General features: G+C 44.0%; 1 protein-coding gene across 3 annotated transcripts; it reads left to right on the forward strand.

Moving 5' to 3' along the window:
• The first annotated feature begins 331 nt into the window (after positions 1-331).
• On the forward strand, positions 332-15,105 carry BTD (biotinidase). Of its 3 annotated transcripts, none has more exons than XM_029071322.1 (7): positions 357-394; positions 5,652-5,745; positions 9,999-10,086; positions 10,881-11,001; positions 11,838-12,075; positions 13,247-13,396; positions 13,904-15,105. In XM_029071322.1, exons 5-7 carry the CDS (start codon positions 11,854-11,856, stop codon positions 15,074-15,076), a joined length of 1,545 nt encoding a protein of 514 aa, XP_028927155.1. In that variant the 5' UTR covers positions 357-394; positions 5,652-5,745; positions 9,999-10,086; positions 10,881-11,001; positions 11,838-11,853; the 3' UTR covers positions 15,077-15,105. The 3 variants fall into 3 exon arrangements, with proteins under 3 accessions (XP_028927154.1, XP_028927155.1, XP_028927156.1); XM_029071323.1 differs by having other exon boundaries at positions 5,652-5,741; XM_029071321.2 differs by lacking the exon at positions 5,652-5,745 and having other exon boundaries at positions 332-394.
• Positions 15,106-16,289: the final 1,184 nt, after the last annotated feature.

Raw genomic sequence — 16,289 nt, forward strand, 5'->3', positions numbered from 1 at the left:
TACTACTACTGATCTACAATGCCCCCCCATCCTCACCTCCCCCATTCTAACTCTCTTCCCCACCTTCCAAGCCCTGCTGAAAGCTCACCTCCTCCAGGAGGGCTGCCCACACTCAGCCCCTCCTCCCCTCCCCATCGTCTCTACTCCCTCCCTCTGCTCTTCCCCCTTCCCCTCCCCGCAGCACTTGAGCCTATTTGTATATGTTATTTATTACTCTAATTAATGATGTGTCTATATCTGTGCATCTATTTATTTTGATGGTATTGATGCCTGACTATTGGTTTTGTTGTCTGTCTCCCCGCTTTTAGACAGTGAGCCCGTTGTGGGGCAGGGAAGGTCCTTATCTGTTGCCGAATCGTCCATTCCAAGCACTTCGTACAGTGCTCTGCACACGGTAAGCGCTCAATAAATACGATTGAATTAAATCCACCAAACTCTCTTCCCCTCTTCAAAGCCCTGAGAGCTCACCTCCTCCAGGAGGCCTGCCCAGACTGACCCGTCCCTTCCCCATTCCCCCCACTCTCTCCCTCTGCTCTACCCCCTTCCTCTCCCCACAGCACTTGTGTATGTATATATCTATAATTCTATTTATATTGATGCCTGTTTACTTGTTTTGACGTGTCTCCACCACCCCTCACTTGTATCTACCCCAGCGCTTAGAACAGTGCTCGGCACATAGTAAGCGCCTAACAAGTACCGTAAGCGTGGCTTAGAGGAAAGAGCCCGGGTTTGGGAGTCAGAGGTCGTGGGTTCTAATCCCAGCTCTGCTGCTTGTCAGCTGTGAGACTGTGAGCCCGTTGTGGGCAGGGATTGTCTCTATTGCTGTATTGCACTTTCTGAGCGCTTAGTACAGTGCTCTGCGCACAGTAAGCGCTCAATAAATATGAATGAATACTAAGTGCTTGGGAAGTACAGTAGAGCAATAAGGAGAGACAATCCCTACCCACAACTGCCTTACAGTGTAGAGTCTACAGACTGTAGAGTCTACAGTCCCCTGTCCCACACAGGGCTCAAACTCTTAATCCCTTTTTCACAGATGAGGCCCAGTGAAGTGACTTACCCAAGGTCACACAGCAGACACGGGCCACAGCCGGGATTAGAACCCGGTCCTTCTAACTCCCAAGCCCCTGTTCTAACCACTGAGCCATGCTGCTTCACACTTCTACATAGTACAGGAAATTGTACTAAGTTCCTGGGCGCTTACAACCGAAGCAGGAGACAAGTCCCTGCCCTGAGGGAGCTTATCATATAATGAGGAAAATGTAGTATTCACCATGAAAATATCACTTTCCATGCATCTTATATTTCCAATTTTCTGGGGCCTGGGATAGTGGAAGAGAGAAACTAACTGGCAGTCTACACTTGGGCAGTTGCGAGGGAGAATAGGCCAAATTGATTGGGTCTCAGCCACTGCAAGTGTCATAGTGAAGAAAATAGACGAGGCTCTACGACTCTCCAAGATGGGCGAGAAGAAATGTGTTATAGCTGGGTTAATGCAATGTTGGTTTTGGAAATACTTTTTATGGGAGGATCTGTTCAGGAGTAGACCCAACACCTTGGCATCTGGGTTGGCTGCCCGGAGCCTTCGGAGTCTTGGGAGGAAGCCCAGGATGCAGGGTTTTCACCGAGGGGCATCCCTGGCCTGGAGCCGGTGGCGGAGTTAGGCCACAGAAAGAGCAGCAGAAAGGAGCCTCCCCAGCCCTGAAGCAGCTCTGCCTGTCAGCCCTGCCCCACTAGAACCAGCGGCGACCCATCTTGAGACTAGGATCGCCGTGGCTCCAGCTATTTGCCGCCCGCCTCCCCCGCAGCCCTAGAACAACCTTCCGATCCAGGTTCCCGCATCTGGAGGTGGAGGTGAAACTCAGCCAGCAACTGAGCTGCTCCAGACTTTGAGATGTCAAAACACGAGATCTTCCAGATATGTGCCAATTTAAGCCTCGGGCTAGGGCCAGGCCGGCTTTATACAATCCCCTTTTTATAGTTGGGCAGAGTGAAGTAAGTCGGTGATTTACATCACAGGTAAGAACTAAACTTTGGTGTTCTTCAAGATGGGATGAAGGGGCAATTGTTTTCCTTATTCCCCTATTGCTGCGCATTGCATTTTTAGGAAAAGATTTGATAATGACAGGTGCGTAACAAGCTACTACAGTGTTCCCTCAGTATGTGAAAGGGATTGGGAAATAGTGGGAATTGTAAATAGTGATGAAACTAAGAGAACTTGTTGTGATGTCTGTCGCCCCCCTTCTAGACTGTAAGCCTGGTGTGGGCGGGGATTGTGTGTCTGTTGCTTAATTGTACTTTCCAAGCGCTTAGCACAGTGCTCCGCTCACGGTAAGGGCTCAATAAATACAAACGAATGAATCAATCACAATCTGTCTAAAACAGAATATACTATGGGTAAGTTGACTAGAATTCTGGATAGCGGTGACAGTGGGGTGGGGGAATATGAAAGAAGAGTGCAGAGAGAGGTTGAGGGGCTAGGGAGAAGGGGAAAGGAGAAACGGACTCACCTTCAGCTAACTGCCACTGTCATGATTTACCCTAACAGCACCTCCATAAGGGGGTCAGCCCGAAGTAGGCTATTTTGGACGGATTGGCTCCTAAGGCCTGCTGTTCTTGCCACTTGGATGGTAGCAGCAGCCGTCTTCAGCCCCATGTCTACTAGTCCATCTCGAGCACGCTCATCTCATCCCTTCAAAGTGTCAGTGTTCCAAGTAAGCAATCCATCAGTGGTATTTATTGAGCGTTATCAGTCAGTGGTATTTCTTGAGCGCTTACCTATGTCCTAAGCGCTTGGGAGAGTACAACAGAGACAAATCCCTGAGAGCTTTCAGTTTTTCTGGTCATGTTTGTCCCCTGAAGAACATGAAGTCAGCCTCTCCTGCCCAAACTGGGACATCTGGTCACTTGAACGATATGTGGAGTCTGCAACTGAGATGGTTAAAATTTTGCGCCAAAACGTTTTACCGAATGTTCCTTTTGTGTTACCATCCTCATGACTTCTGCCCTTTGCCCCCGGCTGTGCCTGTGTAGGTCACCTCGTGGGTTTTAACCCGCTCTTAATTGCAGGGTAGGGTGAAGGTTCAGGTCTTCAGAAACTGGGGACAGCCCCAAAGTGGAAAAGAACTGTATGGTGATGTCCAAGATCTCATCCCTTCAAAGTGTCAGTGTTCCAAGTAAGCAATCCATCAGTGGTATTTATTGAGCGTTATCAGTCAGTGGTATTTCTTGAGCGCTTACCTATGTCCTAAGCGCTTGGGAGAGTACAACAGAGACAAATCCCTGAGAGCTTTCAGTTTTTCTGGTCATGTTTGTCCCCTGAAGAACATGAAGTCAGCCTCTCCTGCCCAAACTGGAACATCTGGTCACTTGAACGATATGTGGAGTCTGCAACTGAGATGGTTAAAATTTTGCGCCAAAACGTTTTACCGAATGTTCCTTTTGTGTTACCATCCTCATGACTTCTGCCCTTTGCCCCCGGCTGTGCCCGCGTAGGTCACCTCGTGGGTTTTAACCCGCTCTTAATTGCAGGGTAGGGTGAAGGTTCAGGTCTTCAGAAACGGGACAGCCCCAAAGTGGAAAAGAACTGTATGGTGATGTCCAAGATCTTTAAAAACTCACTTCAGTACTTAGACTTTTCTGCCTATTAATCTGTTGATTTTTCTCTTGGGATTTTAGCACTGTTTATTCTTCAATGAATAATTCAAAAAGGAGCTTTAAAATCAAACCAGTGTCTCCAGAGATCTCTCAAAGTGAAGTGGGATAGTTTTCAGTCTTTTAAGTGAGTGTATGAGTGGATTTTTGTTTATATTACCATGGAAAGAGTGTCCTTTGGTCTTGGCATCAAAATCAGAAAAGCGATTTCCATATTGTTTGAATTTGGAATATTCTAAGAAATGATAAAGATGGAGCACAATGAAGAAGGATGGGTAAACGACAAGAGTATTTAGATAAAACAGAGATGGCCCAAAAGAGGACGCTATTTTGCCTTCTGTGGGTTTTTTTGAAGTCTGGTATCTACCCCAAGGTGAATTTAACATGCTTCCCGTAGAAGAACCATAAAGCCCCTTGACAAATTCACTTCAAAGCCACCGTAGTAGTCCAAAGTACCCTGTTGCGTCGGACCCTACTGTTATAATATACTCAAGAGTAGGGTTCAGACTGCAATTGAAAAAAAATGCACTCAGGAACCTTGTTTACTCATAGAAAAATTTTTAGGGTATGTTTTTCTGTGAAAAATTGGTCTCTTCTGCATCTTCCTCTCCCTGAAAAAAAATAGCAACTTTAGGCCTACGTAGTGAGTCTGTTGGGAAATCCAGTACTGTATCTACCAATCATCAATTTCTCTTTTTTCACTCAATAATACGCTGGCTGGGCTTATAATTACTATAAGTAGTAATAGAGAAGCAGCGTGGCTCAGTGGAAAGAGCACGGGCTTTGGAGTCAGGGCTCATGAGTTCGAATCCCAGCTCTGCCACTTGTCGGCTGTGTGACTCTGGGCAAGTCACTTAACTTCTCTGTGCCTCAGTTCCCTCATCTGTAAAATGGGGATGAAGACTGTGAGCCCCACGTGGGACAACCTGATTCCCCTATGTCTACCCCAGCGCTTAGAACAGTGCTCGGCACATAGTAAGTGCTTAACAAATACCAACATTATTATTATTATTATTATTATTAATAGCAGAAATAGTTAAGCACTTACTATATTACAAGCACTGTTCTAAGCACTGGGGTAGATACAAGTTAATCAGGCACTGTTCCTTTCCCACGTGGGTTTCACAGCCTGTTTGCTTTTTCCAAAGAGGAACGTAGGGCTATCCATACACCATACATCTAAACATCAGAGAGTTTTAAAACTGAGCGGGGGTTTTTAATTTTCTTAAACACTATGACTCTTGGTGACTACCCATCCAAACTGTACTTGAGTTGAGAGACTTCCACCGTCTTGGAATATATAGAGCTGCCCTTTGGGAAAATGATGCATTCAATCTGACCAACATATAGTTCATCATTTTCATCAACATCACTGTTGATGGACATCTGGATGCCTACTGAGGACACAAACTACACCAGATTTATAAGGAGGGGGAGAGTTTGTACAGACTAGAGAATTGATGTAATCCTACCTTCTGGGAGTTTATGAATGATATTTTTCTGTGATTACCCTTCAGAATAAACCTAAATCCAAAAATCCTTTCAGGTGCAATTTCTAGGAATATTTAAATATTCATAGCGTGCTTTGTAAGACAAATAACTGCATTCTGGGATAAGTATTATAAACTCCCAAACTAAATCAATATTAATGCATTTTGTGAAGTACTTAACTCATTTCGATTTCCACTTGTATCATGCCACAAATACTGGGGTGCTATTCTTTAAAGTAGATTATTTAGCATGAGAATATGAAAGAATCATATATCGCTTGCAATTTGAAAAGAGTAATTGAACTATAACATCCCTCTAGACTCTAAGCTAATTATGGGCACTCGCCCATTGGCCCTCCACTGCAATTAAGAGTGGGTTAAGACCCAGGAGGAGAGCGACATAGGCACAGCCAGGGGCAAAGGGCAGAAGTCATGAGGATGGTAACACAGAAGGAACAATGGTCACTGAAACATATTGGTAAAAAATCTCAACTCTCTCCATCGCAGACTCCACATATCGTTAGAGTGTCCGGACACCCCCAGTTTTGGCAAGAGAGGCTCACTTTCTTTTCTTCAGGAGACAAGGATGCTGGTGACGTGGGTGTATCTATAATTCTATTTATATTGATGCCCGTTTACTTGTTTTGATGTCTGTCTCCCCCCTTCTAGACCGTAAGCTCTGTGTGGGCAGGGATTGTCTCTATTGCTGAATTGTACTTTCCAAGTACAGGGCTCTGCACACAGTAAGCGCTCAATAAATACGACTGAATGAATGAATGCTAATTCTGTTGTACTGTACTCTCCCAAGCACTTAGTACAGTGCTCTGCATAGAGCATTCAATAAATACCACTGACTGATCGATAATTTTGGCTGACGGGGACAAGATTTAAATAGGTGGACAAGGAGGAGGAGTCTTGGAGTTTCTGTGGATAAGTGCACAGCCCGCCCAACTGCAAAATTCCACATTTCAAAAATGTGGTTTGTGGAATTTTGATTTTTTTAAGAGGGCGGGAAACCACTATCTCCATTTTACTGTAGAAAAAAATATCAAGGAAACAGAGTTGATATTACTGGCTTTTTCCACAGTGCGGCAGTAGAAAACCAATAGACCTGTTCTGCTACATGTCAGGCACAAGTGATCTGGGAAAGAAGGTTGTGCTAAGAAGTTGGAATTCCACATCTGTGAAGAACTAGAAAACCGTCACTAAACTACTGCATTTTTCCATAGAAACAGGGAGAGTTAGCCTTTATTTATATTGGGCTAGTACAAATTGATTAGGGAGACTATTTTTATAGTGCGTATTCAGTCCATCTTACTGTGTGCAGAGCACTGTACTGAGTGGGAGAGTATAATAGAACGATATAACAGACACAAACATTCCCTGCCCACAATGAGCTTAAAGTCTAGTGGGGGAGACAGACATTTATATAAATAAGTAAAACTACAGATATGTAAGTAATTGCTGAGGGGCGGGGATGAATAAAGGGAGCGAGTCGGGATGACGCGGAAGGGAGTAAAAGAGAAGCGAAAGAGGGCTTAGTCAGGGAAGGCATCTCGGAGGAGCTGTGCCTTCAATAAGGCTTTGAAGGTGAGGCGAATAATTGTCTGTTGGATATGAAGAGGGAAAGTGTTCCATGCTGGAGGCAGGATGTGGGCGAGAGGTCGGCGGATAGACAAGATTGGGGTACAGTGAGAAGGTTAGCATTATTCATTCAGTAGTATTTATTGAGCGCTTACTATGTGCAGAGCAGTGTACTAGCGCTTGGAATGTACAATTCGGCAACAGATAGAGGCCATCCCTGCCCATTGGCGGGCTTACAGTCTAATTGGGAAGACAGACGGACAAAAACAAGACAACTTAATCGTGATAAATAGAATCAAGGGGATGTATACCTCATTTGCAAAATAAATAGGGTAATAAAAAATATATAAAAATGAGCACAGTGCTGAGGGGAGGGGAAGGGAGAGGGGGAGGAGCAGAGGGGAAGGGCGGAAGAGAGGGCTTAGCTGAGGAGAGGTGAAGGGGGGGCAGAGAGGGAGCAGAGGGAAAAGGGGAAGCTCAGTCTGGGAAGGCCTCTTGGAGGAGGTGAGCTCTCAGTAGGGCTTTGAAGAGGGGATTATGCCACCTGGGTTGTAGGAGGAGAGTAGCTAGGTGAGATAGGAGGGGGCAAGCTGATTGAATGCTTTAAAGCCGATGGTAAGGAGTTTCTGTTTGATGTGGAGATGGATGGGCAACCACTGGAGGTTCCTGAGGAGAGGGGAAACGAGGCCCGAACATTTTTGTAGAGAAATGATCTGGGCGGCAGAGTGAAGTGTGGATTAGATGGGGAGAGACAGGAGGCAGGGAGGTCAGTGAGGAGGCCGATACAGTAATCAAGATGGGATAGGATAGATGCGTGGACTAATGTGGTCACAAGCAGTGTGGGTAGAGAGGAAAGGGCGGATTTTAGCGATATTGTGAAGGTCGAACTGACAGGATTTAGTAATGGATTGAGTATGTTGGTTGATACAGTAGGAGAGGGTGGATTACTAGACTTTAAAACATTTTTTTCTTGTTAAAAAATCTTATTCTATCATTACGACAAAATAGAGACTTGATATTTGAACTAGTTGGTCCATTTCCTCTCTGATTTTTTTCTCATTCTTGAGAACGCTGTTCTCAATGCAAGTTCAGAATGACAAGATCATCCACTGAAAATGAGATAAATATATGGTAGGTTTTCAGCGTATATAATAAACCTACCTTCATAATCATATCTCCATAAGAATCTCCTAAAGATGAGCTAGCTACAACTGCCTTAAAAATACTGCTGAAAATGCTGCTGAGCTGTGACAGTTAATCATGGTTAGGAAGGGAACACTGGTCTTAATTGTTATGCTATCTACAGAAGTGATTTGTTTGCTAAATAAAAAAGCTTGATAGGGAAATATATAAGATAAACATATTAATGAATTTCCATTGAATTTCCATTCTTTTATGGACACTGATGTGACTTCCACATGGTGTGTGCTTTTTATCGTGAAAAAACCCAAATTAATTCAAGTAATAAACCTATCTATCCTTGTCATAAATTCACTGAGAAAAGATATCCAACAAGCCAAACAAGCGAAGCACAAAGCATCTGAAAGTAGTTTTGTTTGGGGAATTGGCCAACATTTGTTGAGCCTGAAAAATATTCAGAAAGCTAGTATGCTCTTTCAGTCCAATTTTCCAGTAGATGGCTCTGATGGCGACCTTTGAAAATTAAGTACAGGTGTTCACAAAAAAAAAAAAAAAAAAAAAAAAACCTAGTAAAAAAATTGTTCGTTATTGGTACATGTTTACAACGATATTTGATCAGGTAACTACTGTGGTTTTTTTATCATTTCTTGATATATATTTATATCGGGGTTTTATTTTGTTTCTTGGGAACACATTAATGCTCTTTATATTATTTTCTAAAGAAACCTCATTTTGTTTAGCACTCATTCAATTCATCCTGTATTTTTATGTTACCAATAAATAGCACTAATAAGGGCATAGCAGAACTGGGAACTAACCGATAATAAATCTGGGAGTCATAATATGGTTCTCCCTTGTACCATAATTCTTGAAAATTTCTTCCAGACTACACTTTGCTCTTTAGAGGAGAGGTAGAAAGCCTTGAAACAAATATGTTTTGTTCTTTCTGCATTTCTGACCAACAAGGAGGCACACTGACAATTAGATTTTGGTTACAAGGGGAATTTTAAATTATTAAATATCTATTGCCCCATGCACCACTGGAGAGATGTTCAGTATATGTCAACAGTCCAAATAAAGGAAGTGCAGAGACCCCCAGCCTGGGGAAAATTAATGGGGGGAAAAGGATATTGTTAAAAAACGGCCCTGCCCCTTCTACCATTCAAGAACTTTTCAGAGCCTCCTGTTCTGATTTCCCTTTGCCCAACCATATTGAAGAACCCCTAGCTACCTACTCCACAACTCCAGTCTCAAAGTTAGATAAGACCTGGAAATCAATTGTTCTGGGGCTTTTTTGCAGAACCCAAATCACCGATTATATCTCCCCCAGTACAACTATGCTGTACACTCAAAAATAATGAAAAGGCTATTAAAGCTAAGTTGGTGGCCCTTGTTTGCATTTTGTTGCCAATTCAAGATGACCCTGTTTGGTGAAATTAATATCTCTCCAAATATTTCATGTATATTAATGTGTGTGGGATAAAATGCCCAAATCGAGCAAGGGACATGGTTTGAACATTCTTGAGGACTCTGATTTTTTGGTAAGTGGTGTTCATTAAGTGCCTACTATGCATCAAACACCGTTCTAAGTGCTGGGATAGATTCAAGTTAGTTGGATTGTACGCAGTCTCTATCCCACATGGGGCTCACAGTCTAAGTAGGAGGGAGAACAAGAGAACTGAGTCACAGATAAGTTGTGACATGCCCGAGGTCACACAGCAAACAACTGGCAGAGCCGGGATTAAAACCCAGGTCCTCTTACTCCAAGGTCCATGCTGCTTTCCTGACTGTCACCCCTTCTGTTTCAGCTTCTCCAGCTTTAAAGATGGAGTTGTTAATCAGTCATTGATATTAACTGAGCGATTACTGTGTGCAGAGCACTGTATTATAAGAGCTCGGGAGAGAATAATTACAATACACTATAGTACTTGCTGCATTGGAGAAGAGTGCATGTAGCTTAGCAGATGAAAGGCTTTGAGAATACAGTGTTCAATATCATCCAAAATGAAAGCGGAGGGAAAGTAATGGGAGTGATTTTTCACAGAGCCTTTTGAAAAATTCTTTGCTTGTTCTCAGAGGCCAATTTCAGATATAAGAAAGTTTATCAATTCTTTTTTTGTTTCCACACAGAACGCATGATCGGCTCCTGAAAGGCTTCTTGTTTAGCACCAAACGTCGTTAAACTCCCTGACTGGATGACAACTAACTCTGGGACTTGGTATGTGAGAAAGAACACTTCCTCCTAATGTTACCTAAACGCCTGGGGAAAGCCACAGCAGGCTTGATTATGGGAAGAGAGGCGTTCTTTCGGAAAGCTTTTTAATGGACAGTGCCTAAAGTGGGTCCTCTGATTACCATGGATCATTACTATTGGGCCTGAGATGGTTAGCAGGAAAGGAAGAGGGAACTTATGGGTGGGAAAATTTGGTTTTACAATTTAATCAGTCAATGGTATTTATGGAGAGCGCTTACTGTGTGCAGAGCACTATACAATGTTAAGCTTGGGAAAGTAAAATACAAGGTTGGTAGGCGCGATCCCTGCCCACAAGGAACTTACTAACAGTCTTCCAGGGGAGACAGACATTAAAATAAATTATGGATAGGAGCAGTAATAGATGGGAGGGATCTGTACATATTTACATAAATGCCATGGGGCTGAGCTGAGTACCAGAGTGCTTAAGGAGTTCACCTTCACGGACAGAGTGAACATGATGGGAAATAAGGGCTTAGGCAGAATAGCCTCTTGGAGGAGATGTGATTTAGAAGGGTTTTGAAGGCGGAGAAAGCAGTGGACTGTCAGATGTGAAAGGGGAGGGGGTTGGAGATTGTTGGAAGTTTTTTCAGTTCTGTCACTGACCTGCTGGGCAGTCTTCGGCAAGTTTCTTTCGGACTCTCAGAGTCCCCTTTTCACATCTGGTTTCTTCAGTAACAGGCACCAAATATCAAAGTGTAAATGCCTTTGTCAAAATCAAGAAAATAGCCATTTCATTTTGGTAACATCGTATTTTACAGGTTACTCGTTACTGGACCGGCACTCTTGCTGCAACATCTCCTCTACTCCTCTCCGCCCTCCCCACAAGAAGCTAATAACCTATAGCTTAGCTGAGAGACAGATCTGAAGTACCTAAGAGAGGTGAGCAAATGATAAAGTATAAAATGTAGGTCATAAGGCTTATGGGGGTAGCTTAGGTGTCACAGAAAAGCTGACACGGGAGTTGGGGATACATGTTGGGGAGAAATTCATCAGGAGAGACGTCTTGGAGGAGATGCGATGCCACTAGGGCTTTCAAAATGGGAAGAGCTGTGGTCTGTCAGTTACGAAAGCAGAGGGACTTCCAGGGAATGGAAGGGGTGTGAGCAAGAGATCCTATAGCAGGAGAAACGAGGATATGGCACAGTTTAGCTTGAGAAGGAATGAAGAGGGGGAGTCAGGGTATAGTGGGGAATAAATAGGAGGAGAGTTGATTGATTCTCAGGAGTTTCTGCGTGATGTGGAGAAGAAATAGCATCCATTGGAGGTTTTTGAGGAACGGGGAGGTAGTGTGCAGTTTCTTACGTTAGAAAGATGTTCCAGGCAGCAGCATGAAGAGAGGATGGCAGATAGGGGGACTGGAAATAGGGGAGATCAGTGAAGAGGAGATATGACAATGGATGATCACTCCTAATAACGGTATTAAAACTTAAACCGTGAGAGAAGAGCGTAGTTATCCAGCTAAATTATGTTACAAACTGGGGAAGAAAACCGTGACCCACATTAGCTGTATTTTTTTCTGGGAGGAGGACATTGACCCAATGTGCCATTTGAAACACATACCCTTTTATTAGGAAGATGAAACAAACTCTTTCAGTTCCAGTATCGCTGTTTGTGTGAGTTTAATTTTCAGGATTAAAAAAAATCACAGCTGCAAAAGTTAAATTCCTTGCATGACTCTTGATTCAACCATCTTCCCCTTGTCTGTTACATTCCAGATTTGTGGCCCACGGTATGTTTGGAGCCAGCTGCAAGCCTGCTCTCCTCCTCTTCTGTTATTATACGGTGTCCCTGGCAGCAGACACCGAAGAAGGACATTATGTTGCCGCTGTCTACGAGCATCGACCTATCCTGAGTCTTAACCCTAAAGCTCTTACTGATCGGCAGTCTGCACTGCGGCTGATGAACCAGAACCTCGACATATATGAAGAGCAGGTGGTAACGGCAGCAAGAGAGGCGAGTCATTGTTTGTACTGTGACGCTTACCTAGTATAAGAAACGAGAACGGTTTTCTCTGTTCCACTTTTCAAATGGCTGGACTAACGCAAGCATCCTCCACCTACCCTGAGGGGCCCATGAAATAGCTAAACCAAAGCATTCAAGGTTAATTATTTCTACCCCAGCGCTTAGAACAGCGCTCTGCAGATAGTAAGTGCTTAACAAATACCAATATTATTATTATTATTATTTCTCAGGCCTAGAACTCCCTCTCCCTTTGTATCCAACACACCACCATTCTCCCCCATCTTTAAAGCCCTACAAGATCACATCTCCCAGACGTCTTCCATGATTAAGCCCTCATTTCCACACCCCACTGGTTCTCCCCTCTCGGTTGTCTATGCACTTGAGTGGGTGTTCCCTAAACACCCTTGATGCCTGCGCTATGCCCAACCCCACAGCTCTTTTATGCATATTCCTATTCTCTGCCATTTCCCTTACCCGTATTTTATTTTAATGCCTCCCCTTCTAGACTGTAAGTTTCCTCTAGGTAGGGACTCTATCTCCCAACTCTCCCAGTGTTTAGCTCAGAGCTCTGCACGTAGCACTCAATAAATATCAATGATCGATCAGAAGAGATGGTACATACCAATAGCAACTGCCAAAGATCATGAAAATGGTGAAATTATTATTATGATGTAATGATGATAATTCTATTGGTTAAGTGCTTACTGTACACCAGACAGTGTATTAAGTCCTGGGGTGGATTCAAGGATATCAGGTTGGACACAGTCCCTCTACTGAGTGGGGCTCATGGTCTTCATCCCCATTTTACAGATAGGGTAACTGAGGCACAGAGAAGTGAAGTGATGTGCCCAGGCCACTCAGCCGACAAGCGGTGGGGCCGGGAGTAGAACCCATGACATTCCGACTCCCAAGGTCCCTGCTTTATCCACTATGCCATGCTGCCTCTGATTAGGGGGGAGCCCTGTAATTTTCCACTTGTACTGAGGGGTTACTGGATGGTGACAAACCTGTGCCACTTACCTGGTAGCACGGTGTAAAACTTTCTGCCCTGCACAGTGTTCCTCAAAGGGCTTCTTATGCAACGATTCCTTTTTGTATTTTGCTATTCTTTTCCCCCATCTGACTCCAGGCTTCTTTGTGGTGTGTCCTCACTTGCTTACAGGGTGTGCAGATTATAGTTTTCCCTGAAGATGGCATTCACGGATTCAACTTCACCAGGAAGTCCATTTATCCATTCTTGGATTTTATTCCATCTCTTCAGTCTGGGCAGTGGAATCCATGCCGAGAACCTCATCTCTTCAGTGATACAGAGGTATCTGCTTCACATTTGCCTGATCTGCTAATACAGTGGATGAGATAAACTAAAATGAGGGCGGACAAGGAAGATTTTCCCAAATGGAAATGTTAATACAAGCATTACAACACACTGGCAATCCTGGCCCCTAGCCTTTCAATTCTTTTGATCAAAATATCTGGGCATATCCAGTGATTGTTTCTATGGAAAACAAAATCTAGGAGAAAACTCTTTAAATTTTCCATTCTCTGGTATCCTCTCCCCTTTAAAGACCATGAAGATCATTACTAGAATCTCGAGGATAAACGTATCCTAGAGCAGTTAATTATGGTACTCGTTGAGCACTTACTCTGTGCCAAGCACTGTTCTAGAAGAGAGACTGGAGCACCTGGGAAAACACCAAAAAATACTAATTCAATTGCACTTCATTGAGAGCTTGATCTCAATTTCCAATAACTGTATTGTGAATCGCTCTGAGAACTGGATGAGGAATTAACTCATTTTGATCTGCTGAATTTTCTCCAGATTCTCCAGCGCCTCAGCTGCATGGCTATAAAGGGCAAGATGTTCCTGGTGGCTAATCTTGGCACTAAGCAGCCCTGTGAGCAAAGCGATCGTAGATGCCCACCTGATGGGAGATATCACTTCAATACCAATGTCGTGTTCGATGAAAATGGCACGCTGGTGGCCAGCTATCGCAAACAAAACCTTTACTATGAATATGGTTTTGACACCCCTCTTGAAGTTGATCATGCTACATTTGACACACCCTTTGCGGGCAGATTTGGCATTTTCACCTGTTTTGATATTCTCTTCTTTGAGCCTACGGTGAGTCTTCTCACAGAGTATGATGTGAAACATGTCGCGTATCCTACTGCGTGGATGAACCAACTCCCACTTTTGGCTGCGATAGAGATTCAACAAGCTGTTGCGCTTGCTTTTAATGTCAATGTTTTGGCTGCTAATATCCACCTCCCTTCCCTGGGCATAACTGGTAGCGGCATCTATACCCCTTTAAAGTCTTTCTGGTACCACGATATGGAAAGTCCCGAAGGCAAACTCGTGATAGCTCGGATCCCTGCGAATACCCCAGGTCGGGGCCTGACGGCAAATAACACGAATACGACGGAAGGAGTGGGTCGATCTGATGGGAACTTTGGAAAATCCCCAAGTGAATGGTGTGAGAGGGAGGATCAAACAGCCCACTGTAGCGAGGCCCACAAATGGAGCAAGGATACACCCACATTTATCTCTGAAATGATGTATGACAATTTCACTTTTGTTCCCCTCTGGGGAAATGAAGGCAATCTCCAGGTCTGTACCAACTCCCTCTGTTGTTATTTAAACTACCAGAGACCCGTGTCTTCCGGTGAATTATATGCTCTAGGGGCCTTTGATGGTCTGCACACGGTACACGGCACTTACTATGTCCAGGCATGTACACTGGTAAAATGTGGTGGCCCTAGTTTTGACACATGTGGACAAGAGATTCCCGAGGCTACTGATGTGATAGATTTTCACTTGTGGGGCAATTTCAGTTCTTCCTACGTGTTTCCTTTATTGTTGACTTCGGGTATGACCCTGGAATTCCCTGACCATCTGGGCTGGGACAACAGTTATTGTTTTATAAAGAAAAATGGATTGTCTTCCGGTTTGGTGACAGCGGCTCTGTATGGACGCTGGTATGAGAGGGACTAATAAAATACGAGGAGGCTGTTGGGCAGGCATTATTGGTTCACCTATGTCTTTTGTTAAAAGCATTGGACACGTGTAGTGTGGAAAATTAAAGAGGAGTCAAACCAGCCAGGAGCCTGAAAGTGGACACTTACTGGGTTCTTTCTGGCCTTGCATTCAAAAAGGCCAACTCTCTTCCCACAAGAGTTGGGATTAGACTGTAAGCCCGTCAGTGGGCAGGGACTGTGTCTAGCTGTTGCCGATTTGTACATTCCAAGCGCTTAGTACAGTGCTCTGCACGTAGTAAGCGCTCAATAAATACTATTGAATGAAGAGTTGGCAATCCCTGCTTTTCTATTTTGGGAGATCCTATGTAGTGCTTTGCTACATCAGGGCCTGATGACCTCACCTTCATTTCTAATTTGGGAGGGAGCAGGGCCTAACTGAAAGAGCAGAGGCCTGGGAGAGTCAAGAGAACCGAGTTCTAGTTCCAGCTCTGGCACTTACCTGGGTCTCGGTTTCCTCGCCTGACAATGGGGATAAACTGTGTGCTTTCCCTCAGCTGAGGAGCCCCGGGTGGGACAAGGACCGTTATTTTATATCTTCCCAGTACTTAGCCCAGAATAAACATTTAATACATTATTAGATACATCCTATCTACTTGTGCCTATCTACTCACTGGGGTAGATCCAAATTTTGCAGGTGAATCACAATCCCAGTGCCATGTGGGGTGCACATCTAGGGGAAGCCATTTCTATTAGAAAGGCATTGGCTGGGACTGCACAGCTCAAAGGAAATGGTGATTGACTGAATATCCATTTGCTTTTCACCGTGAAGAAGGGTGGATAGATACTTCTGGTCCCAAATTCCAGCTAGGCTTGATTTGCCCAGTTGTGCCGTTGCCTTGGATTAAACCAGCCGGGTAATGTTTCCATCTCCACTGCCGTGGAGTTGTGCGGACCCAACTGTTTCCAGGAACTCATGCCTCCCTTATCGTACGACATCTAAACACTTGCATATTCTTACTTGCATAATGCTATTACTACCTAAATCTCCTCTTGAGTTCCAACTTGGTTTAAGTTGATTTAAGCAACAGTAACTGCAATTTTAAGTTTTCCACATTAATGAAGGAGTGCGTGTGGTTCATCTTTACTAACTGCAGACATAAAGGAAAAATATATTTCAAATGCTATTCCCAAACCTGAGAAGCATCATTCGTGCACACAGTCCAGATGGC

The sequence above is a fragment of the Ornithorhynchus anatinus genome, chromosome 8 (assembly GCF_004115215.2).
Source record: "Ornithorhynchus anatinus isolate Pmale09 chromosome 8, mOrnAna1.pri.v4, whole genome shotgun sequence".
In the NCBI taxonomy this organism is placed as follows: Eukaryota; Metazoa; Chordata; class Mammalia; order Monotremata; family Ornithorhynchidae; genus Ornithorhynchus; species Ornithorhynchus anatinus.

Excerpts from the sequence above, each read along its gene's own strand:
- BTD (XM_029071321.2), top strand. The coding sequence starts at position 11,854 with ATGTTTGGAGCCAGCTGCAAGCCTGCTCTCCTCCTCTTCTGTTATTAT. Across the intron at positions 12,076-13,246 it reads TGGTAACGGCAGCAAGAGAG|GGTGTGCAGATTATAGTTTT; the intron begins GCGAGTCATTGT and ends ACTTGCTTACAG. Across the intron at positions 13,397-13,903 it reads ATCTCTTCAGTGATACAGAG|ATTCTCCAGCGCCTCAGCTG; the intron begins GTATCTGCTTCA and ends AATTTTCTCCAG.